This window comes from Chenopodium quinoa, unplaced genomic scaffold, assembly GCF_001683475.1.
Source record: "Chenopodium quinoa cultivar QQ74 unplaced genomic scaffold, ASM168347v1, whole genome shotgun sequence".
NCBI classification, from domain to species: domain Eukaryota; kingdom Viridiplantae; phylum Streptophyta; class Magnoliopsida; order Caryophyllales; family Amaranthaceae; genus Chenopodium; species Chenopodium quinoa.
Window position 1 is genome coordinate 5,530,594 of NW_018742914.1, and position 24,784 is coordinate 5,555,377.

General features: G+C 35.4%; 3 protein-coding genes across 8 annotated transcripts; all 3 read left to right on the plus strand.

Moving 5' to 3' along the window:
• The first annotated feature begins 1,890 nt into the window (after positions 1-1,890).
• On the plus strand, positions 1,891-12,857 carry LOC110727992 (DDB1- and CUL4-associated factor 13-like). Its single transcript, XM_021907592.1, has 17 exons — positions 1,891-2,120; positions 2,229-2,318; positions 2,429-2,540; positions 2,665-2,692; positions 6,459-6,557; positions 6,658-6,727; positions 6,821-6,855; positions 6,964-7,038; positions 7,118-7,213; positions 8,243-8,306; positions 10,501-10,554; positions 11,038-11,123; positions 11,219-11,279; positions 11,395-11,459; positions 11,604-11,709; positions 11,959-12,047; positions 12,388-12,857. The coding sequence occupies exons 1-17, from the start codon at positions 2,055-2,057 to the stop codon at positions 12,548-12,550; spliced, it is 1,359 nt and encodes a 452-aa protein (XP_021763284.1). The 5' UTR covers positions 1,891-2,054; the 3' UTR covers positions 12,551-12,857.
• Positions 12,858-13,522: 665 nt separating this feature from the next.
• On the plus strand, positions 13,523-16,175 carry LOC110727993 (L-type lectin-domain containing receptor kinase IV.2-like). Its single transcript, XM_021907593.1, has one exon. It carries the CDS (start codon positions 13,985-13,987, stop codon positions 15,980-15,982), a length of 1,998 nt encoding a protein of 665 aa, XP_021763285.1. The 5' UTR covers positions 13,523-13,984; the 3' UTR covers positions 15,983-16,175.
• Positions 16,176-18,108: 1,933 nt separating this feature from the next.
• LOC110727994 (pentatricopeptide repeat-containing protein At4g20090-like) lies at positions 18,109-23,964 on the plus strand. Of its 6 annotated transcripts, none has more exons than XR_002512618.1 (4): positions 18,109-20,396; positions 21,639-22,211; positions 22,673-22,741; positions 23,245-23,964. XR_002512618.1 is itself a non-coding variant. In XM_021907594.1 (2 exons), exon 1 carries the CDS (start codon positions 18,415-18,417, stop codon positions 20,386-20,388), a length of 1,974 nt encoding a protein of 657 aa, XP_021763286.1. In that variant the 5' UTR covers positions 18,109-18,414; the 3' UTR covers positions 20,389-20,396; positions 21,639-23,964. The 6 variants fall into 6 exon arrangements, 1 of the variants encoding a protein (XP_021763286.1); XR_002512617.1 differs by having other exon boundaries at positions 21,639-21,854; positions 22,158-22,211; positions 22,673-23,964; XR_002512615.1 differs by having other exon boundaries at positions 21,639-22,741.
• Positions 23,965-24,784: the final 820 nt, after the last annotated feature.

The window sequence follows — 24,784 nt, forward strand, 5'->3', positions numbered from 1 at the left end:
GACAAAAATTAAGTTTAATGTATCAACTTAAAGGTTTCAATGGAGGTTGGGTGATGGACGGGCTTTAAACGAGAAACCACGCAAAATTCGAGCTCACACAGGAACGGAATCAACGGGGGTTGGGGTAGGCCATGGCAAATGAGAAATTTAAGGTCTACCGCAGGTCTTGAATTCGAAGGTTGCTGCTGCATTATTTTATCCTCTAATTTCATTTTATTATTTTTTTTTACAAGAATCAACAACACCTAATATCTAATGGGCTTGCTTTATTTTGGGGATCTAATTACTTCCTCCATTTTTATTTTATTGCACCATTAGGACTTTTACACAATTCACTTTATCCTCTTTGACCATCATTTGTGATTTATCCATTAGGAAAAATATAGTCATGTGAGATCTAGTTAGATTCGTCTCAAAATCTTCTTTTCAAATATCAAATTTTTATAATTTTTACAAAAGTATGATTGAAGATATTTATAGCTAAAGTAATGTATTGGCAAATGTAAAATCCCTCATGGTGCAATAAAAAGAAAAACGGAGGAAGTATTTTTTTTTTCTTGGAAAAATCCCATTAGAATGTACTACTGTATTACTTTAGCTAGAAAAAAAAAATTGTCTAAGTTTTAGCTAATTCTCAAAAATAGGTGCATATCCAACGAGAAATGGAAAAATATGTTGTGGTACAAAAAAAAAATCATATTTAATCTTGGCCCCCTAACATAAGATTTCTGGTTCCGCCACTGAGCTCACGAACAATATCAATGGAGGAGGATGAAAGTCGTACCATTTGGGTTTTACCATGCCCTTTATTTCTCTATTTTCTTAGGGTTTCATTTAACTCGGCGATAAAGCGCTAGAACACATGGCGGTGGGTCATAGGGAGGACGCTTTCATGGAGGAGGAAGCTTCAATGGTTCCACTTCCATGGAGGATGAAGCTTCAATGGAAATGAAAGCTTCAAACAACGTCAAAAACTAGTACTCTAAAGTTACAGAGTTAGCTAACGACTCAACATATAAATATTTTTATTTATTTACAAAGGTGTCATTAGATAAATAACTTAAGTTTATCTACAAGATCAACCAAGGGCCCGGGGCTTTGTTATTCAAAAGTGTTTTTCTAAGGTTGTCACAATTAGAGGAAACGGGATTTAATCGATTGAATTGGATCATATGATAGGATCTTACAATCTCATTTTTTTTTAAATAAATTAGAAACTAATAAAGCTTGGTTACACTACTTAAATAGGCTCTTATAATTTCACTTACAAGCAAAAATAAGGTTTCAAACAAGGCCATAGTGGATAAAATAATTTCAACTTGTCCTTCTAGTATGTGACTCATGTTAAGAGTAACTCGAAATTAACATTAGGTATTTGTCAAAATTGTATAACTAGACATTGGTCAACCTTCACTTGAGTGAAGAGACATATGTCAAGGTTGTTGATATTCTTTAAGGGACAATGTATGTAGGTGCTTTAAATGAATGTAGTTGTGATCAATTCGGCTCACTAGTTATTTTACTCTATGAATTAATTTTTTTTTTAATACAATAATTGCGGTAGCTGGCGACACAATACTCTAACCACTTGTCATATGCAACAGTTATATATGACTCGTTGACTGTACTAAAAATCTAAAATAAGTTAAATTGATTTGCTTTGTGTAGCTTATGTTAGCTCTTTTACATTATATGGGGTTTTTGAACCTGTGACCTATCGTACACAAACCTTCAGTCTTAACCACTAGACCAAAACCTCATTAGTATAACCGTATTATCAATAATTTGATAGATGTACATGACATTACTCGTACTTAATTTTAAAATTACAAACATATGTGTTTTTATAACGTGTCTAACTAAAATAAAACGGAATAAGTAACAAATTAGGCTTGCTTTCGCATCTCTAGGGTTTAAGAACGAGAGTTCCCAATTAAGGGTTTATCTGTCAACAATCCCCAATACTCCTTCAAACGTCACAATTCCAAACCTTCTCTTGAATCCAAATTTAGGGTTTACTTGCTGCAAAAAAATCAACATAATTGCAAGCAGAAATGAAGGTCAAAGTGATTTCGCGTTCTACAGATGAATTCACTCGTGAACGAAGTCAAGATTTACAGGTTTAATTCTCACTATTCAATAAATTTTAGCTCAATATTTCAATTTTTGCAATTAATTTTTATGCTAAAAGCTGTGTTTTTTGTATATTGATTGAAAATTGAAATCAGAGAGTATTTCGGAACTATGATCCTAGTCTTAGACCTCAGGAGAAGGCAACGGAGTATGTTCGAGCTCTTAATGCAGCTAAATTAGAAAAGGTGCTATTGTATTTATTCTATTTGTATTGAATTTTTATATTGATTTGTGAATTATGAGTTTTTTGTTTGTTTGTTTGAATTGGTGATGAATGTTGTGGGGATTTTGATAGATTTTTGCAAAGCCCTTTGTTGGGGCAATGGATGGGCATATAGATGCTGTTTCATGTATGGCTAAGAATCCAACTTATTTGAAATCGATATTTTCGGGTTCCATGGATGGAGGTACCTTGTTCCCTCCCCGAGTTTGATTTTGTAATGCTTTTGTTTTATCGTCTGTGGTTTGATATTGTCGATTGCATTTACTTGCAAAGTTTGAAATTATGTGTTTCTTCTCTATTTTGGACAGATATTCGTCTTTGGGATATTGCTTCCAGGTAAATTGTGCAACTTTGAATCAGCTTACTGAGGAAAGTCTGTTAATTTCGGCTTGTTCTCCGGAACTTCTCTTGTTACTTGGGACTTACCTTATTTGATTAGCTTTTTATTCTTTAAATAAGTTACAGAAAAGTGTCGCTCATTAGGTTGATTGTGTATGTGTGTGTGTATTCTCCTCATATAATTTTAAGTTAGTAATCGAGTTTCACCAATGGAATATGCTATTATGCTGCGACTTAGGTCTGCTTTGATGAACTTGTCTACCTGTGTTACATGGATTCTTCATTTCACCTCAAGTACCCATAATAAACCCTCGACTCGGACATGGGTGCAACACTTGGACACTTCACTTTTGGTTCAAAACCATTGATTCCCCCCCCCCACACACAAAATAGCCGATTCGAACGCTTGGACACATACCCATGTTGGACATGGGTACCCGAGTCCATGTGACATAGTTGTTTCCTGCTGTACTGGGTTTCACCCTTAAAGATGAATTGTTGCTAGAGTACAGTGTTGCTAAGTCCTTATTATTTGATGTCACTTTTTCTTGCTTGTCTATAATGAGTAAATTTGATACTTGAGACCTGAAAGTAGACTATCTTTTGAATTGATGTGCTACCAAGCAGAATGGTTTGAATCATAATTTTGACAAACTACGATGTTATCTATTTTAAATGTCTTTGGTAAATATTTGTTGCTGATAAGATTGAGAATATGATCTTTATGTTGGTATAGTTTTTTTAGATACCCAACGCTCTTAATGGGAAGATCCAATCTTTATGTTTATTGAGGTGTTTTATATACCATGTAGCCTAGTGGACCTATTTAACTTAGGTCATAGGACCAATTGTAGAAGACTACCAAAAGTAAGGACTTCTAATAGACTCCTAGTTAATCTATGGTTGAGACAGTTTAAAGATGAACAACAATAGATGGGATTATTGTCAATTTTTCCTCATTATAATCATATTTTCTATTTGTTTTACTGGATTGACCCACTCTAGAAAACTATTATTAAGGCACTCCCTCCATGTTAAAAATATAGTCATGTGAGATATTGTTAGATTTGTATCAATATGTAGTTTTTGTTAATATATAGTTAACTTAAAGATATTGATGGTCAATAGACCGTGCAAAGTCAAAGTGGGACTATCAAATTGAATCAAAGGGAGTAACTAATTTGCTTTCATTATCATGGGTAGGTCATACAGAAGGTTCCGTGTTTCCTTATCCTCTTTATCTTGAAAAGGCCTTTGAGTTTATAAACATAATTTCTGATTTGAAAATTCAAAGTCTTATTATCTTCAACAAGTCGAGCCATTCTTTCATTGATGATTTTTCAAAGTGTCATTGAGCTCTACACTAGCGATTATTAATCTAGCAAAGAAGTTAGGGTAACAACACAGTAGTGGCAAAACCCTGAGTCCCTGATAAATAACAATGAATTTGGGTCCAAACTATAGCCTGTAGCTATTTTAATATATCTCCAAGTGCAACAAAACTTTTGGATCTCAAATTTGATCAATTTATGAAGCGAAGTGAAAACACTAAAAAACTGTTAAGTAGAATAATTGTAACAACCAAAAACTTTAAACTGTACCTAATTAAGTAGAAAGAAAATAATTCTAATTATAGCCAAGAAATTTTAGAAACCTCAGGTATATCGATTCCAAGATTAAAAGATGATTGAGGAAAAACCTTAACTAAAACTTGGATTTGTCCGGAAAAAAGTCTTCACCTTCTCTGCCTTTTTTGGACCTAGTTGTGACAAAATTTGATCAATTCCTCATCTGCAGTGTTATGGTTTACTTGTTCTCTTTCTTTGCCAGACTTTTCACCTCCTCCCCTTACCTACTCTTTAAAGGAAGAGGTCAACTTTTACTTTACCCAGTACCCAAGTACCCAATGCAAACTGTTCATTAAATCCCTTTTGAGAATTATATATAGCATTCCACATATGCATTTTTGTACTCTGTCTTGAGTCAGATACTGTTATAGGTATCATTGGAGATACGTCTAACTAATTTGAATTTAGCAAATTAAAAACTAAAGTGGATAAGTGGATCAATTATGTGGTTTATGGTGAAAATGTGAAAAATTTCTCTCAAAGTCTTAGTTTGAAGATTTTCTGAAGTCTCAGTTCAAGATACAAGTAACGCCTCAGTTTTGTGTTTTGATTTAGCTCATTGTGAATTTCAAGCTATAGGTCTTAATTTCTACAAACTCAATTCAATTTCATCTACAACAAAATTGGCCTTTATACAGGATTAGCAAAACATTTAAACTTTCTAATTACCTTAGGTCCACTCTTAACAAACTTCCCAAACAAATCATAAACTAATCCTAACAATCTAAGGCTTTGTTATAGTGTTACATATATCCTAAAAGGTCAGCGAGTTAAAAATCTCTTTAAGTTTTTGTCTAAATTTCCTAACTATTTTTTGGGTGATACGTTTTAAATTTTATTTTCTGGTATTTTGTTTGATATGTTCTCGACAATAATGAGTAATAGAAACAAATTGAATTAAACAAAGCTTAAGTCTCTAGAGTAGGGTAATAGGCTACTAGCTAACCATGGGGCTAACCTAAAGATAAACCATTGGACTTTAATTAGCCCACTAAGCCTAATTAACATCTAATGCAAGTCTCTTAACCAAATTGTAACAATGCCTACTAGTCGAGTTTAGCCCAAATGCATAAACTTTAAACTGAGAGTGATAGCTCAAGTGGTTAGAGCCAAAGCCCACCTCCCGCTTCCGTTGGGACCGATTCTCATCACCTGCTCTTGTGACTCTAAAAAAAAACCTAACAAGCTTAAACCGTTTAAAACCCTTAAATTTTAAACTAATTAGTAAAAATTAGAAGACATTGAAACACAATTTTATATGTAAAACTTCATTCTGAAATAGCAAATAAAATCATGTAGGTATCCAGTACCCAAAGAAAACATTAGTGGAGTAAATGGAAAGCTTTGATAGTATCAGTCATATGTGTAGTGCACAAAGTAAAGTTTTCTTATAAATAAGAAAATTACTTATCACCCAGCCACACTCCCTTTTGGTGGTCAATATATGTTCGGTCTGATTTCTGATCTTTATTTTACTAAAATATGTATTGAGTTGTAATGAGTGAATATGATGGAGTATTAGAGCTTTTGCCCGAAGTACCTATGTAAGTTCTAAATTTTTAACCAATGGAAAGGTTAAGAAAACATGGGTTATTTGCCATGGTCAAATTTGGTTAAGAAAGACCAAACATGGGTTATTTGGCTTATTATTCTGCGACAGAGGGCTTAAGAAAGCAAGTTATCAGGATTGATTACTAAGTTTATAGCATCTAAACATCTATCGGAGATTGACCCAAGTAGTGAATATTCTCCCCTATTGAATGGTTGGTGATTTTGTGATAACCTGCCTCTTAACATAACTATATTCAACTATATCTGCTATTTTTTGCATCTGTAGCTGTCATTATATTTCGTACATTTGAGCACAATGATGCATCAAAGAGGAAGATTTACTTTTTAAGGGATCGACCTCTGCTGTTTAAAGATTGCAATTGTACTACCATGTTGTTGTCTTGTACAGTAATTAGAGTTTTATATTGAACATATTTAGGTTCCACTGAATTCTGCTTCCAAATTTGGGATAGTATGACTGTTCCTTGTCTGTTCATGAATAATATCTGTTTGTTGCTTGTATGCGTTCTTCTTTTCTAGTTTGAATATTTGATGCTTAATAGTTAATATCTTTGAAAATTTAGGCGAACTGTTTGTCGTTTTCTTGGTCATCAAGGTGCAGTAAAAGGTTTGGCAACATCGACAGATGGACGAATTCTTGTGTCATGTGGACTTGATTGCACGTAAGTCGTGACATTCATTAGCAGCCATCATCTTTTATACGGAGTATGTTATTAGAATCAGATCAGTAATTTGGGCATCTAATCCCTGTTGTTATTTTAGTGTGAGGCTGTGGAATGTTCCAGATCCGTTTATCACAGACACTAATGAATCTTCTGATATCACTCCAACGGTTTGTCTTCCTTAATTAAGGCCATTTCTATTGGTATTGAATGGGTTCTATCTTTATTGATGGCTCGATTATAATACATCAAAAAATTTGCAGCCTTTTGCCGTTTACACTGGGCAATACGCATACAAGTAAGTCTCCCCGATCGCATTAAGAAAGTTAATTTTACCTTCTCAAGGTAGTATAATCTTTTATCCTCTTTACCAATTTAATAATGATTTGTGCTTGATATCCTATAGAGCTATTGATCACCAGTGGGGCAGGGATTGTTTTGCTACAGCAGGTGCACGACTGGATGTATGGGATCAGAACAGGTTTTACTTCAAACCTGTTTTTCATATCCCAACCTCTCCATACCAATGGATTAAATAACTTTGTGTTTTGTTACACTAGGTCACAGCCAATAAATAGCTTTGAATGGGGAGTTGACACTATTGTATCTGTTCGTTTCAACCCTGGAGAGCCAAATATCCTGGCTACATCAGGCAGGTAAGGAAAAAAAATTATAGTTTGATAATAATCTATCATTTGTGCACTTATGCATAAAGTGATATGCAAACTATTGTTTCATTCATGCATACTATATATATGATGTGCCTTTTATAATATAAGGATGTATATGCATTTTCATTTACTCTGCTTCATGACTTTTAAAATAATCAAAATCTTTTAAAATGCAATCAAGCTTTAGGCACAGAGCAAAATATTCTTTTGCCTTTTATATTAGAAGAATTCCAAAAGCATAGGTTGTATTGTAGCTCTCACATGGACTGGCATTGGCATATTTTCATATAGTTCTGATAAGTTGTTCTATTCTTTTTCTCTTCTTAATTAGTTTCTTAGATAAAATTGACCCTGGAGGTCAATGAAGCTGTAATATTCTACATATATATTTTTTAACTTTATTCTCATCTTAGTAAATAGCTTACGGCCAATTTTATCTGATTAAGCAGATACAAGTATATGACTGATGAACTTAGGCTGATAAAATGATTCTACTCTCCCTTGATCAAAAGCCTTTTCTGGAGCAAAATTGTGAAATACACCATGTTTTTTAATTTTCAATAGTTGACTGTGGAGTGTAGACTAGCATCCCTGCAATTGCATTTGTTTCATAAAGATGTTTTAGTTTGCAGAAATGTTTACTTAAAAATCAGGAGAGATAAGTCTGTTGAGTGACCTATGGTTGTTTTATCGTCTGAAGCACCCTTTCTTTTTTTTTGAAGAATCTCAAGCACCCTTTCTTACTTATATGCTTTTCTTTGTTCTAGCCTATTGTTGGTTACATGGTTTAGCTATAATCTGGAAACAATTACAAGCTTCTATAGATTGAGTATGATTTTTTTTTTTTTTTTTTTTTTTTTTTTTTTTTTTTTTTTTTTTAAAAAAAAAATGGGATTTCCAATTTAATGCAGACTTTGGAGCTGTAAAAGTTCTGGCTAAGCTTTCTAGCAATGATTGTCAGTGATGATTCCAGTTTAGTCGATTAATATATTTTTTTACTTTTTTTTTCCACAGCGATCGCAGCATTGCAATCTATGATCTTCGTTTGTCTACCCCAGTGAGGAAGATTATCATGCAGGTACTGCTAATGCACATTTATGTAGCTAATAGCAATCTTGAATGGGGCTAACCAGGTGTATTCTACCAATCTATTCTAAAAAATGTAAGAACAGTGGTAGTTACTTTTATTAGGCCAGAATGCTATGTTCGAATCACGCGATGATGATGGTCTTGGGAGTGTTGTCATGTACTATGCAGTCCTATCTCTAATTTCTTTAACAGTAAAAGAGACTGGGGGGAAGAATCTACAGGACTTTATTTGGCTATTCATGGTGTCTTCTGCTGACCTCCTTGGCTCCTTGTTAAGTGTTTATCTTTTGCTATCAGAATTTTATTAGTGCTGAGACAGCTGACATGTTCATGAAAAGGTGTTTAGATTGATTCCAGAATGTAGATTGAGTACAAGTCATATGATTAAAATTTTCCATAGTCCAAATCTGATGTAGCCACAAACAGCAGGGTGTTACCCCTCATTGAGGGCGCCGCACCCCAGTTTCTCTTCTTGAGAAACAAGGAGTGTTTCTCTAATGGCAGTTTTGAAATTTTTGTGCTTTGGGAATTGTAAACTAATATTATTTCTTGCTGATTGTAAAAACCACTCAACTTGCTTATGTGGACCCTAGTATACGGTGTTAACTTCTTAAAAAACTGCCGTCAGATCTCATTCCTCAATATCCATCCAAGCACTGTAATTTGAAGGGACGATCCAGTAGCAAAGTCGGAGAATTCCGTCGGAAAACTTGAACGAAAGTGAAGTTTACTTCGTATCACTGTATGTAGTTGTCTCCAGATCTCGTAGCCCCCTACCTTCTTCAACCTCCTTAGCCTTTCTGGCGACTTCGCCGCCAAATCAAACGAAAAATCCAAAGGAATAATGGAGAAATTAGGGCTTGGTTAACCCTTAAGGGTAGGGTCTGACTTCCACCTCCATTGAAGAAGTGCGTGTTTTATTCTATTGATGGAGGTGAGAGAATGGATGGAGAAATTCGCCGCATACAAATACACCGCTACCCGTACATCGCCGGACGTGTTATGAATTGCCTTCAAAACCTCGCTATGTATACAGAACATCGAATTGGCTTTTGAGGAATTCACCGGAGAAAACTCACGCGGTGGGTAAACTGGGCACTGACAGAGGTAAGTTGTAAGGAGGAAACTTGGTTAACAGTAGCTTTAACTCCGTCAAAAGGTAGGCTTTAAGCTTAGCAACATCCAAATTGGCAGATTCTAGAAAAAGTCACTCTTACCCTTAGTTGTACATGGGATAATTCCAAATTTAACCTCATGAGATACAAACTTTGTTTCTCAAGAAGAGAAACTGGGAATTACCCATTTTTGCCTGCCAAAGTTTATTCCTTCTTTTCATGTTTTTTTTTTTTTTATTTTTATTTTTTTTTTATTTTTTATTTTTTTTTATACAATAGAAATCCGTTGCATAATTTATGCTATGTTTGATGAACTAAAGAAGGCAATAGAACTTTAAGTTTCCAAGTTGAATATCTCATGTTTCTTACGGTGTATTTTGCAAACTGAATTAAAATAATTTGTCTTATGGAAAGCTAGGGAGCAAGGGCCCAAATTTTGATTTCCCTTACCCTTTATATCAATACCTTTGGAGTTTACTGACTCTACTCCCATGGAATTTGTACTCACAACTTGTACCCCTTTCTTTCCTGGTCACAAACTCTTTCTACCAGTCAACATAGTTACAAATTAGCTCATTTCCTCTGCAAATTCCCTAATGAATAATTTGAAGTAAGCCCTATGCTACATCAAATCTCATGGAGTAACATTCCAATACCCAGCACTATAGTAATTGTTCTTGCTTTAAAGAACAGTCTGCCAAAAACCACTATTTATATGAAGTTGCTGAATCTGCCTTTTAATTTAAAAACTTCATTTAATCTCCAACATATCATTATCATTTAAATTGATACTAACAGGTCCTTATGTGCAAACTGCAACAGTAAAAGGTGGCTCCAGGCAGTTTCCTTATTTTCTATGTTGTAAAGCAACCCATGATTTATTGAGGTCTTTGAGGGCCTATTCTTAATTTTTCTTAAGCTTGTTTCAACATTTATGTAAATTTTACTCAGTTGATTGTATACATAATTCCATTTATGACCCTTCAATGAATATGTTGTTAATGGCAAGCATGTTTGGAGTATGTGCTGTTCTTGTCTTGACAAGGTGCTTTTTGCTTGCTCTTGCAGACGAAATCTAACTCAATTGCTTGGAATCCAATGGAACCATTGAACTTCACTGCTGTAAGCATCACTATATACATTTTTTTCAATGCAAAATGTTTCTCACTTCATGATACTCTTTCTGTCAGTGTTTGTTGATTTTGTCTCACACTTTGAGCAGTTGATATTGATTTGTGTATTGTAATTCTCCATTCATGATACTCTGTACATCTTAGAATAAAGGTCTCTTTAAGCTAAGCCCGCAAATTCAGAAGTTTTTTACTGTATTAGAATTGGCAATTTATTATTTTTTGTGGTAAAATTAAAAGCATCAGTGCATTGACATTTTAGTGACCACTTACTTTTGAACAAAAGAAGCAAGTTAAGCTGACAGATAATTTGGAATGGAGTAGTTGGGAGCTGGGACCTCCAAAAGTTGATCGTTGAAAGTGGTTTGATGTGATTTGTTGTGGCAGTTGTCTTTCACTGTTTTAACCATCCTAAGAACAGGCCGTTCAGTTTAGCTGTACAACTTCGTAGTTACTCATGCATGTAATGATGCAGGCAAATGAGGATACCAACTGCTATAGCTATGATCTTAGAAAGCTGGATGGTGCTACGTGTGTTCATCAAGATCATGTCTCTGCAGTGTATGGGTTTACTTGGCACTCTTAAGATTTTACTATAGTCTAGTAAGGATAACTGTGATGATAATGTTTGTTCGCTATCAACTATATATGTGCAGGATGGACATTGATTACTCTCCCACAGGTCGAGAATTTGTCACTGGGTCTTATGATAGAACAGTATGTTATTTGGTCCCTCTTTCTTTCTCTCTTCCCCCATTTGGCTCTTTTTTTTTTCTATTTTTTTTTTAAAAAATTATCACTAGTATCTATTTAGTAAATATTCTGTTTCCAGGTAAGAATTTTCTCCTATAATGGTGGCCATAGTCGGGAAATATATCATACCAAGAGGATGCAAAGGTTTGTTTATTATTCTGTAGCTTTGCTAGTTTACTATATTTTGTACTCCATAATCACTAAACTGAAGCTCTCATCTTTGTATTGAAAGATAATATGGGAACGCTAGTTGCATCATGAATTTTAATCAGCTTTGTCTTTATGCAGGGTATTCTGTGTCAAGTTCAGTGGGGATGCTTCATATGTTATTTCTGGAAGTGATGACACTAACTTGCGGCTGTGGAAAGCTAGAGCATCTGAACAACTTGGAGTTGTAAGTACTGCTAGATCTCGTGTTGTGTTGTCATCTGAAGTAATTTTGTGCTTTACCTGTTTTTATTAAATATTTGCTTTAGGGATTTAGTAATTATGGTGTCTTGAGTAATCAATGTAATACCTAGCTTCTCTAGGTATAGCTGATTTAGAGATGTGTAAATGCCGATTGATTTTGAATTGAATATGTTGATATAGGTTCTTGTTCTTTCATGTTGAAAACAAAATCTTTTTTTTTTTTTTTCCGCAGCTACTTCCTAGGGAGAGAAAGAAGCACGACTATGATGAGGCTGTAAAGAACCGCTATAAGCACCTCGATGAAGTGAAGCGTATTGTAAGGTTAGTTTGCCCCCCCCCCCCCCTTCCTCCTCCTCCTCCTCCTCTTCTCAAGGAAAACATTGATGCATAAGGGATGGAAGTAACATGGAAAATTGGCCACACTATGGAGTATGGACTGACAAAAAATATAGGCCGCTCTATGGTTGTGGAATAGTTAACTGTCATCAGGCTTTAAGAAATTGAACTTACTAACAGTTCTCGATACATCAAGGCCTAAGCACACAATACTTCTAGTGAGATTGCAACATGGCAAAAACTATTGGACTTCTGCTTTTTCTTGTGGTCTGTAAGAAAGATGCATATATAAATGACATCCAAATGCTTCTTGTTTGCTCTGCAGGCACAGACACTTGCCTCTATCAATTTTCAAAGCCCAGAATTTAAGACGTACAACAATTGCAGCTCAGCGTAAGAAAGATGATAGAAGAAGAGCTCACAGCGGCCCATCCAGCGTGCAAAAGAAGCCTCTGCGAACAAGCAAAATTGTCAAAGAAATTGAATGAGTTGCATCTGCTTCAAATTTATAAGCTAGACCCAATCCCAGCATCTACAAGCTTGCTTGCAACTAAAATGTATGCACAGAGAAGACTATGATTATCAATTCAGCAAAGTGGGATATCTCTATATCAGAACATAGGGACAGAATTTATTATATTTTCCTTAGATAGGAGAAATTTTGGAACAAGTGTAGAGTGACATCGTTTAATCCCAATCTGTAGATTAGTCAATGCACCTAAACACAATCTTGATACCTTGTATGTTAGTATTAAATATTTAATTAATTTTAATTTGGTTGTTATGCTCTCGGAATCACAATAGCAGGCCATTTGTTGTATTGTCGTTATTGTTGAAGGTATGGCCACGAGTATGATCTTTTGATGAATTTCGCAGCAAGGAAAATCATCAACGACTGGAACCCTTCGAAGTTAGTTATCGGAGATATAGCTATGACTCTATGAGTATGATCTTTCTAGAGAAGTTACATTATTCTCCTTTAGTGCCGCTTCTAAATGATCTCTCTTAGTCCTGGCCTTTAATGCAACTTCATATTTAGTATTCATTCGTTTATTCATTGTGCAACAACATTGACATACTTATCCAAACGCATTCCAGGATTCGAAAACTATAAGCCGGTGCTTTTTAAAGCCACCACTCCCTTGTTTTGTAGGAACAAATTTTGGTGCAAGGCGACATCTCATCCAGCCTTCGTGGAGACCCTTGTTGAACAAAACTGTATGTTTCAACCCTCTATGTGTTTATGTGTAATGTTTATTGGAACAACTTAATCTATGCTTGTGTTAAGGGATGTGCATTTTCAGATATTGGATCAATATCTGTTTTGAAAATTTTGGAAATCTTGATTTTCGAATCGGATCCTAGAAATTGCCCTAAAAAAAAAAAAAAAAAAAAAAAAAAAAAAAAAAAAGTGGAATACTTGATTCCAAATATCTGAAATAAAAAAATTAAAAAAAAAAAACTGGCTCAAATATTTGTATCAAAGAATTTTGTTTAGTTTCTTAATGTAAAAAAATAAGAAATAGAAAAAAGAAAAAAAAAAGGTGAAAAATTCATGTACATGATTCTGTGATGAAAGGTTTGATCCATTCTTTATTTCTTTGCATGTTCTTAGTCAATTACGATTGTTGGACAAACAATAAATTGTCCTGAAGAGTAGGTTAAAATCATTATCAAGTGGATGTTGAATATTACACAACTAATTTACACAGCCATGCATGTCAACAGATCTTTGATAACATAGGACATCAATATGACTTTTCAAACGACTTTTCAATTGAATCCTATTCAATCTAAGACATTTTGCATCAGTCATTTGTATTCATCTGTGTTCATCACTCAAATCTGTAGTGCTAAGTAAAGAAACACACTTTCAATCTCATGTATCTAATGATTTGATCTCGAATCTTGAGTTAGTAACAATGATCCTTGTAGTTGTTCTTATATTAGCTGTGCATACCTTAGCTCAAAATGAAACACACTTCATTTACAATGGTTTCCAAGGATCCATCAATAAACTTCATGTTGATGGGATCGCGACTGTTCTTCCAAATGGTCTTCTCCAAATGACTAACTACTCGATCCACAAAACTTCCCATGCTTTCTACCCGCATCCTGTCACCTTCAGACCAAATCGTATATCATTTTCCACCACTTTTGTTTTTGCAATGACTCCTCAAGTTCCAAATCATTCCGGCCATGGAATTGTTTTCGTTATCAGTCCAACCACTAACTTCAACGACACACTCCCATCCGCGTACATAGGACTCTTTAATCCTTCCACTGATGGCCTTCTTACTAATCATATAGTTGCAGTAGAATTAGACACTGTCCAAAATGCTGATGTTGATGATATCGATGGCAATCATGTTGGGATTGATATCAATAGCCTCAAATCTGTTGATGCTGCTTCAGCAGCATTCTACTCTGACGAAGAAAGGGTGAACAAAACCCTGCAGCTTAATAGTGGCAAACCAATGCAAGTTTGGATAGAGTACGGCGAGGTAGACATGCTGTTGAATGTAACAGTTTCTCCATTAAGTTATCCAAAGCCTAGCAAGTATTTACTTTCAAAGCACCTCAATCTTTCTAGCATACTCCTTCATTCCATGTATGTCGGTTTCACTTCTGCTACTGGCCTTGTATCAAATTGTCATTACATACAAGGGTGGAGCTGGAATCAAAATGGGAAAGCGCAAGATTTAGACCTTTCCAAACTTCCATCACTACCAAAAATCAAACATCATATTAAAAAAAAACAGCTTATTATATTTGTAGTTCTACTTGCTGTACTTTTGATGTTTTTAGTAATGATTATTGCGGCTGTTTGGTTTCTTTGGAGAAAAAAGTTTGAAGAATTGCTTGAACCTTGGGAAAAGGAATACGCCCCTCACAGATACTCATTCATGGATCTTTATGTAGCAACAAAAGGTTTTAAGAACTCTGAGCTTCTTGGAGTTGGCGGTTTTGGGAAGGTGTACAAGGGTGTGTTACCTTCAATAAATCGCCAAGTTGCTGTAAAACGAGTCTCTCATGATTCTAAACAAGGGATGAAAGAATTTGTTGCAGAGATCTCTAGTTTGAGAAAGCTAAGGCATAGAAACTTGGTACAGCTCCTAGGCTACTGCAGAAGAAAGAGGGAGCTTCTTCTGGTGTATGAGTATATGCCAAACGGGAGCCTAGACAAGTTCCTCTTTGACAAGGATGGTAAATCAAATTTATGTTGGTCCTCGAGATTCAACATCATTAAAGGGGTGGCCTCTGCCCTTTTATACCTTCATGAGGAGTGGGAACAAGTTGTCCTGCACCGAGATGTGAAGGCAAGTAATGTCCTGTTAGATGCTGATATGAACGCGAGGTTGGGTGACTTTGGTCTGGCTAGACTATATGATCACAACAATGATCCTCGAACCACTAATGTGGTAGGAACCATTGGGTACATTGCACCTGAAGTCAGTAGAACACAAAAACCTACCACCAGTTCTGATGTGTTTGCTTTCGGAATGTTTCTACTTGAGGTCGGTTGTGGGAGGAGGCCATCAGGCAAGCAGTCTGATAATGATGCAGAAGACTTTTTCCTCAGTGATTGGGCTTATGATTGTTGGAAAAGGGGGGAAATTCTTATGGTAAGTGATCCTACATTGGAAGGAAATTATCAGGAAAAAGAGATGGAACTAATATTAAAGTTAGGCCTTCTCTGTTTGCATCCTAAGGCAGCAGAAAGGCCTACAATGAGACATGCTGTCATGTTTCTTGATGGAAGTGCAACTTTGCCTGACATACCATCTGAATACGACCCTGAAAGCGGAATTTACTTTGGGGAAGTTTGGGGAAATTCAGGTTCATATCCATCATCATCTGGAACTGCCTCTCTCACGTTCATGTCTAGCTCGAATTCAGTCCTTCAACGTGGCTGTTGAATCATGTATTTCTAGTGTACTAGCTGTTAGAGTACTAGTTCAGATATTTAGTCTACCTTGTTAATGAATTGGCGTTAGTTATTGCAAAAATGTTAGGTTAGTAACTATAACATGCAATGTTAGTTCTTGCAATATTGTTGTGTAACTCTAATATGCAATGTCAGTTTGTTGGATCATGTTTTATTTTGTGCTATTCTTCAGAAATTGAAACCTGCATTCAATAGCCTTCTAAGTAAACCTAACTTGCAATGTAACTATGTGAGTCTTTCTTGTGCTCTGATCTATACCTGAAAACATACAAGATCAGTTGCTCAAGGCCTCAAGGGTCTTTATAGGAAATAAGTTGTTAAAAATACCTAGGCACAATAGAAATTCTAATTATCATGGGTTCACTATTTACAATTTTACAAATCTCATATCAATTTCCTTCCAAAATCATCAACTTCATAAACAACAATTTTTAAAACATACTACTTCGTAAGAGAATTGAAACAACAAGTATTCTTTTAAAAGATTGTTCCTTCTAGCTCATATCGAAAGATGTACCCATATTTCGTTCTTAGGTGTTTTTATTTTATTATCCAATTTACTTTATACTTTGTATGATTTTGGGTAAGCCAACTTTACTTCCTACTAACTCAACATTTTTTTTAGGGGGTCCTACTATCTCAACTTGATTTTCCCTATTTAAAATTTTTAACCTCACTCACCTTTTTAATCCTCTCTCTAACTCTCTATCTTACTTTACGTTTTTTTTTTCCTCAAACCTAGTCACCTTTCTACGGAGTAGAAACAAGAGTCAACAAGAAAACAGAATTGTCATAAAATAAACGTTAGAGTTGAATTCAAAATCTTACAAGATTTCATATAACTTTACACAAAGTACTCGTATGATATCAAAATAATACTCCTAGAAACTCATACTACTTAAAGTGGATTGCTAAACATCGCCCGCAAATCTCCACATAAAGCCCACAAAATTAGAGTGAAATGACACTTTTGCCCTCAAAGTAAAAAACACAATTTCTTCTCTCTATTCTCTACTTCCACTTTCTCTCTCTAAAAAACTTTCCGAGCGATGTCGAGGCGGCCGGCAAGGAAGTGGCGGCACCGGCGGCGGGTGGACGGCGGTTTGCCGGCGAGGAGGTATTTTTTATTAATTTTGTTTTTAAAAAATAAAAAAAAAAGTTTGGAGGCGGTGGCGGCGCCAAGGCCAGACGCCACCACCACGGCGGAGGCGCCTAGGCCAGACGCCGTGACGGTGGCGGCGGCGCCTAGCCCAGACGCCACCACCACGGCACCAGCGTCTGGGCTAGGCGCCGCCGCCACCGTCACGGCGTCTGGCCTAGGCGCCTCGTAATATATTTTTTTTTTTAATTTTTTTTTGTTTTTAAATTTGAAATTTTATTTTCGAAAATAATTTTTTTTTCTTTTTTTTTTAAATTTGTTTTTCTTTTTTTTAATTTTAAATTTTATGTTTCTGATTTTTTTTTTTTTTATTTTGTTTTAAATTTTGTTGTTTTTTTTTTTAAAAAATTTTATGTTCCTCTTTTTTTTTTTTAATTTTTAATTTTATGTTCTTTAAAAAAAAGTTTAAAAAAAAAAAAAAGAGAATTAAATTAAAAAAAAAAAATATTTTTTTAAAGCCACCCCTAGTGGCGCCTGGCCAGGACGCCGGAGCCACGGTGGGGGCGCCTGGCCAGGACGCCGCCGCCATGGTGACGGCGTCCTGGCCAGGCGCCTCGGCCGTGGCTCCGGCGTCCTGGCCACGCGCCACTCCCATGGGTGAGGCTTCCCCACCAGGCGCCTATGCCACGGTGGCGGCGTCCTGGCTAGGCGCCACAACCACGGCATGGCCTTCTCGGCTAGGCGCCAGCCACCATTTCGTCCTTACGATACGTTACGAACTTCGTTTTCCGGCGACGATGGCGACTCTCCGGTGCATATCGCCGCCGACGACGTCTCTTCGGTGATCCACATTTTTTTAGTGCGAAAAATTTGTTTTCGGTTAAAATTATAAAAAGGGCAAATTTGTCAAAAAATTATAAAATGCGGGCTTTATGTAGTAATTTGTGGGCGATGTTTAACAAATCCCTATTTAAAACGTGTCAAATAAAAAGAAATCCAAAGTATACAACCTTTGAACGCACAATTACAAAATCACCCTTAAATCTCAAAATTAGTTTACCTTCTTCTTCCCTTCTTCACAGTTCACCCTACCAAGTGAAGCCACCCTCTGTTTTGCATCCACCACCATAACTGCCGCCGCCCCACCAACCGCTGCCGATAATAATCGCCGCCTTCAAACCCACCTCTTTCCTTTGTTCCGTCACATTTTTAGCTAGGGTTTATGAATTTAAGGGGAATGAATTCAAATCTAAATCCTTAATAAACCCTAATAAGTTTTTCAATAATTTGGATTTTTGCGAGTAATGCCCATCATTGGTTTCGCCTTAAAGAAGCTCAATTCCAGATTATTTTCGATTCCAAGTAAGTTGGTATTTTACCCTTTGCGTTCTTCTTGTTTTATTTCTGATATTCCAGCTCAAAATGTATCAGAATTTGAAGATGAAATTGATAGTGATAATGATAGTGATGTTGAACCTGTTATTATCAAAGAAATATTTGATTCAGCCCCGAAAATGGGTTCTTATCAATTGGGTGATTCCACCTTTTATTTGCTCATTGAAAATTATGCAAATTCAGGTAAATTTAGATTATTGGAGGAAATATTTGATAGAATGAAACGCGAACGTCGGGTTTTTAGGGAAAGGGATTTTATTGTAGTGTTTAAGGCTTATGGGAAATCAAATTTGCCTGAAAAAGCCATGGAATTGTTTGAAAGAATGGTGAATGAATTCGATTGTAAGCCGACGATCCGATCATTTAACTCTGTTCTAACTGTTGTTATTGGAGTAGGTTTGTATGAAAAGGCCTTGAACTTTCATGATAGTGTTGTTGGAAGTATGAATGTTGTACCAAATGTGTTAACTTATAATTTGGTTATTAAAGCTTTGTGCAAGATGAGAAAGGTTGATAAGGCTGTAGAATTATTTAGAGAAATGCCTACTCAACAATGTGTTCCTGATGCTTTTACTTATAACACATTGATGGATGGGTTGTGCAAGACGGATAGAATTGATGAAGCAGTTTCGCTGTTGGATGAGATGCAGGTAGAGGGTTGTTATCCCATTCCAATGACATATAATGTACTGATCAATGGACTTTGCAAGAAGGGTAACATGCTCCGAGCAGCTAAACTTGTTGAGAACATGCTCTTGAAAGGTTGCAATCCTAATGTAGTGACTTACAACACCCTTATTCATGGGCTTTGTTCGGTAGGAAAATTGGATAAAGCAATGAGTCTCTTAAATCACATGGTATCAAACAAGTGTCTGCCTAGTGATATCACTTATGGAACTCTTGTTAATGGTCTTGTTAAGCAAGGAAGAGCTGTTGATGGAACTGAATTATTGCTTTCTATGGAAGAGAGGGGATTTCGAGCTAATGTGTATGTTTATTCCTCTCTTCTCAGTGGGTTGTTTAAGGAAGGAAAGCCAGAAGAGGCAATGAGACTTTGGAAGGATGTGATAGGGAAAGGAATTAGTCCAAATATTGTCCTTTATAGTGTCTTGATTGATGGTTTGTGCCGTGTTGGAAGACCTAATGATGCTAAAGAAGTATTATCTGAGATGATCCATAAGGGCCTTAAACCTAATCCTTATACATATAGCTCCTTGATCAAAGGGTTTTTTAAGATAGGTAACAGCCGAGAGGCACTACTTGTCTGGAAAGAAATGGAAGATAATGATTGTTTTTATAATGTGGTTTGTTATAGTGTGCTTATCAATGGTTTGTGTGAGGAAGGGAAACTTACAGAGGCTATGGCATTTTGGAGACATATGTTGGGTAGAGGGTTGAAGCCCGACACCGTTGCTTATAGTTCATTGATTCATGGCTTCTGCAAGGCTGGCTTGGTTGATCAGGGGTTGAAGGTTTTTAATGAGATGCTTTTTCAAGGCATAGATTGTCGGCCAGATGTAGTAACTTACAATATACTGTTTAATGGTTTGTGCAACAGCAATCAAATATATATGGCCATTGATCTTCTGAATAGTATGTTGGATCAAGGATGTGATCCCGATCTATACACCTGTGACATTTTTTTGAGGGCTTTGAGAGAGAAGATGTACCCACCACAAGATGGGAAAGAGTTCCTTGATGTGCTTGTTTTACGATTATGCCAACGACAGAGAGGTTTAGCTGCTTCCAATATACTGCAATTGATGTTGCAGAAATATTTGTCACCAGAAGCTTCTACCTGGAAAGGAGTTCTAATGTTCTGTTGCAAATATAAGAAGACAATAGCAACTTTGGACAAGTGTAGGATTAACTTATTCCACTGACTGCAATGGTGAGACTTAGATTTGATTTCTACTATAATTACTTTTGTTTCAGGGGCTTCTTTGATTCTACATTTTGCTCTAGATATCTATGCTTTTGCTTGGATTCAAAAAAAAAAAAAAAAAAAAAAAAAAAAAGGTCAATTCTTATTCAAATTATACGTCACCTTCTTTAAGGGCACAAAAACATCTATGCTCTATGTCCTTAGCAAAATAATTTTTTGCTTTAGAAATGCTCATGCTGGTGTTGGCCTAACATGAAGGCATTCCCATTGATTCATTGTCTATTAGTCCCGTGGAGGCTGTGAGATTTCTGAATGTAGACAATTCTATCTCCATGTGACTAGTTGCAACTTACTTTCCTTTAAAGAAGCTGCTAAATATGCTGCATCATGCTTTTCATTAGTTTCTCAGGTTATGGATTATTGTGAACTCTAGTTCAGAGAATATGATTTAGTGTGCTTAGTAGTATCTTTGTCACTTGCAAGCCATCATTTGTAGGCTTCAGTCAGGACATGTGTTGTTTTGGACTTACATCTGCCATGAAAAGACTTTGTAAATATCTGTATTGATCACATTATTAAAGTGAGTTTACCTTGGTATTTAGTGTTTCTGAAGCAATTTTGCAGTTATCAAAGCATTATTGTTTAAAACATCTTTTCCTTGGGATTGTTGGGTTAGTTTTCTGGTGGTCTGGTGGAAGTCTATTCCTATAGGATTAGCTTCTTCTCAGCATTTGGGGACAGGATGATGTGAAGTTTGGTTTAGGGGCGAGTTTAGAGGTCACAGGGTTGCTGTCAATTAGATTTTGGGAATATGGTGGGGATAAGTATAAGTTGTGGCTCATCACTTTTGTGATAAGTAGAGGTGTTTGAGAAGTGCGGCAGTTCATTTTTTTCAAACACCTTTTGATGAACAGGGCTTTCCCACCATACAAACACAATCTGATTGTTTTGATAATTAGGATTTAGATCATAGATGAGTTAGCTTGGATGTTGTTCTTTTGCCTATTGTTTGTTAATCTTCTCTTTTTTATTTTTTTTAATTAGCTAATCAAAGTGCTTTCCGAACTTTTTAAAATTTGATCCTATTGCCTTCTTGTGGGCTGATGAATGTAACTTTTTTGGACAACATGCTCATGACACGCCAAGTTTCTCTCTAACATGTAAATTCAGAAGAAGCCTCTCCAATTTCTAATACAAAAAGGTCTGTGCTGTACGATTCTGATCTTGCTTTGATGCTGTGTTTTGTAGGTTCTCGTAGCTGATCAATTAATTACAATGTCCTCAGCTGGATTTTGGACAGATTATTTGAATCAGTTCAGGGGAAATCTGGACACTATCATGAACATGTTGCTTCAGGTTCATCTGGAAATACAGATTATTAGTGGCTGCTCATTAGACGGTTACCGCATCGCTGATGTAATCATATGATTGAGATATTTAACCTCAATGATCATTGATCTAGAGGTATTATATGGATTCTTTCCCCTTCTTAATCGAGTATAAGATCCTGAATTTACTTGATCTACTGGAGGCTTCCATCAATTTCTGATATTGACCATTTTTCTGGCGATAAATTATGCTGCCAGCAGCTGCTCAATGTTATTTCTCATGCCAACTGTATTTATGTACTCACTCACTTAATAGATCAATTACACTGGTTTTTTGCAATTCTTGCTTATACCAAACAGAGTATACTTATCCCAAGTCCCGTGATTCCATGAATATTGTATTATTGACCACCTTTACCTATTGGTTCTTTCTTTCCAGTTTCATTGGAAGGCTTGAGGTGCTCTCATTTCTCAGGCTGATTTTCAACCATTGGTGAGTGTCTGTGTACTTTTATAGTTTTATTATACACAACTATGCAATCATTCTAGGGATTCTGCAGAAATAACAATGACAAGAAATTTCCTGCTGAATGATTGGTGTCAGATCTTGAGTATTATTCTGTCAATAGAGCCTTAGGGTTACTATAGAAAACATACTGTATATTGTATTTTAAATGATGAAATTGGCAAACCCTGAACTTTCAGTCTGCGCTATATTTCATTTCTGGTGATAACTTGCAAGTTGCAACTATTGCTGTTATTCTATATAGATTTCAAGATGCAGATTATTCTGACCTTAGAATCTGCAAATTATTGCATATGGACTGAGGAGTGAGGACATGTGAAGGTCTGAAAACTTAAGATGATAGAGAATCTTGTTGCAGAAAGACTTGTTCTTTATTGCTTTTATATATATGATACTTGATGTTTATTTTTTTTTCCATGTTAATACAGAAATCTGGCCTTCCACCTAGTTGGAACAGCCTGTGTTACTGTTGATGCGTGTTTATCCCTGCTTCACAGGTAAGGTTGTGCTAAATATTTCTGATTTCTAAAGGCTGATGAATGGTTTAACTTTTATAAATTCCATGGTATGGTATGTGTATACTTAGCAATTGTGTATTTTGCTATTATAATCGAACTCTTGGTTCTATTTTTCTTTTGACTAATCATCAACAAATCCTTCAAATTATTCCCTGTTTATACCCATGACTTCAAGAAAAATGTTTAATAAAACTGCAATGCATTGATAAACCAGAGCTTACTTCTGTTGCTATGTGCACCAGAAACATGATGTATATTTTGTCCTCTATATTCAGTCGGTATTTTCATTTATTCCCTTGTCGTAACATGGAAGAAAATACACACCTAGAATATTTCTGAGCCCCAATTTTCACCTGTTATTCTTGTAATTAAAAGATTTCTTTGGCACAACAGGGGAAACAATGCATAGATTTTTTCTTGCTTTCTCTTCCTATTTTTTCTTTGGAATGTTGAAGTGTGGATCTTGACTTTTTGTTCTACAGGTGGCAGATAATTCTAAACTGGACTGTTAGTTCTTCAGTGGCCTGTACATGGTCACCGCAGAGCTGCTCTGCTCAAAACAACTCCGTAGAAACATAAGTTGTGAATAGTTTCTGTTCAACAAGGTCTGGCTGCATATGATCAACATTACAGCCTTAAGAACATGTCATAAAGAAATGCGGTTTTAGATTGTGAATATTACAGATTCTTAACAAATAGAGTTCACCCTTCTGATGAACATGGTTGGTGTAAAGCTGAATATCACGGATACAACCAGGCATGGAAGCTTAAATTGTGAAGATTACAGATTCTTAATTAAATATATATATATGCATGGAAGCTGAATTTCATGGATACAACCGGGCATCACTTTTATCAGCAAATGAACATGGTTAGTGTAAAGCTGTAAACATTGAAGCCTTCATAAATCAGCGTAACTTATGTTGAAGTTGCAATAAAGACAATATCTGGATCAGAAAAAGGGTTTTTTTTTTTTTTTTTTTGGTGTAGTATTTATTCTCATGAGTTACTTTTGTGATGCGTTTGTAAATTCATGTTATACATTTCGTAAAGTTTTTTTTTTTTTTTTTTTTTTTTTGTTTTTTAGAAGATCATTAGAAGAAAATCGCGAACATGAATAGCCCTCAATTTGGGAGACTATCTTGTATGTTATCAAAGGCTTGTCAACGGCAACATTTATAGCAAGTTTAGGTTTTTTTCAAGTTAATGTTATTCCTGCTTAAGTTTTTGCTGCTTTGTGGCTCTTTTTTTTTTTTTTTTTTTTTTTTTTTTTTTTTGGGTTAATTATACAAAGTATGTTGTTAATGACCAGACATAATTAATCAGAAGACATTATTAATCAAAAGAACATTTGTAATGCACTTAAAGCCAGAGAAGATAGGTTTAGTGAAGAGACTACTAAAAAAGTAAAAAGGCAACTCCACCGTTAGATACCGGTGTTTTATCCCTATACGTACAAAAGAAAATAGATAGATCACCAAACAAACAAGTGATTTGGACAATGCGGATTACAAATTTCTCTCTCTTTCCCATGTACGATATACCCCTAAATAAACATGTCGGTAAGGTATTATGTACAAGATTTTAAATCAAGGAACCTAATTACGAAATAAAATACTCCGTAGAAAAAGATAGAATAAAACATAGTATACGAAGTATATGATTAAAAACATTTTATAAAAAATACCAGTTGCTTGCTGATGACCACTGAGGGTTGGGTACATAACTAAGCAAAGAAGTACATACATAGACTAATATAGATTATCTATCTAAAATTCAAATATATATAATTCGCTATATATTATTATACATCCAATTTTCTTTGGATCCTAATACAAGCAATCAGAACCAACCAATAACTAGTATAGAATATAACCAATTACAAAAAAATAATAATAAAATTTCATTATTTATCCAAGTTTATTTGGATAATGAAACAAGAAAAGAAGAATTGACTTAATTTGAAAGATGGGCGAAATGTATAAAAATAAAAACAAGTTGCTAATTATCTTTAATGGGTAA

Excerpts from the sequence above, each read along its gene's own strand:
- LOC110727992 (XM_021907592.1), top strand. The coding sequence starts at position 2,055 with ATGAAGGTCAAAGTGATTTCGCGTTCTACAGATGAATTCACTCGTGAA. Across the intron at positions 2,319-2,428 it reads ATGCAGCTAAATTAGAAAAG|ATTTTTGCAAAGCCCTTTGT; the intron begins GTGCTATTGTAT and ends GGATTTTGATAG. Across the intron at positions 10,555-11,037 it reads AACCATTGAACTTCACTGCT|GCAAATGAGGATACCAACTG; the intron begins GTAAGCATCACT and ends GTAATGATGCAG.
- LOC110727994 (XM_021907594.1), top strand. The coding sequence starts at position 18,415 with ATGCCCATCATTGGTTTCGCCTTAAAGAAGCTCAATTCCAGATTATTT.
- LOC110727993 (XM_021907593.1), top strand. The coding sequence starts at position 13,985 with ATGATCCTTGTAGTTGTTCTTATATTAGCTGTGCATACCTTAGCTCAA.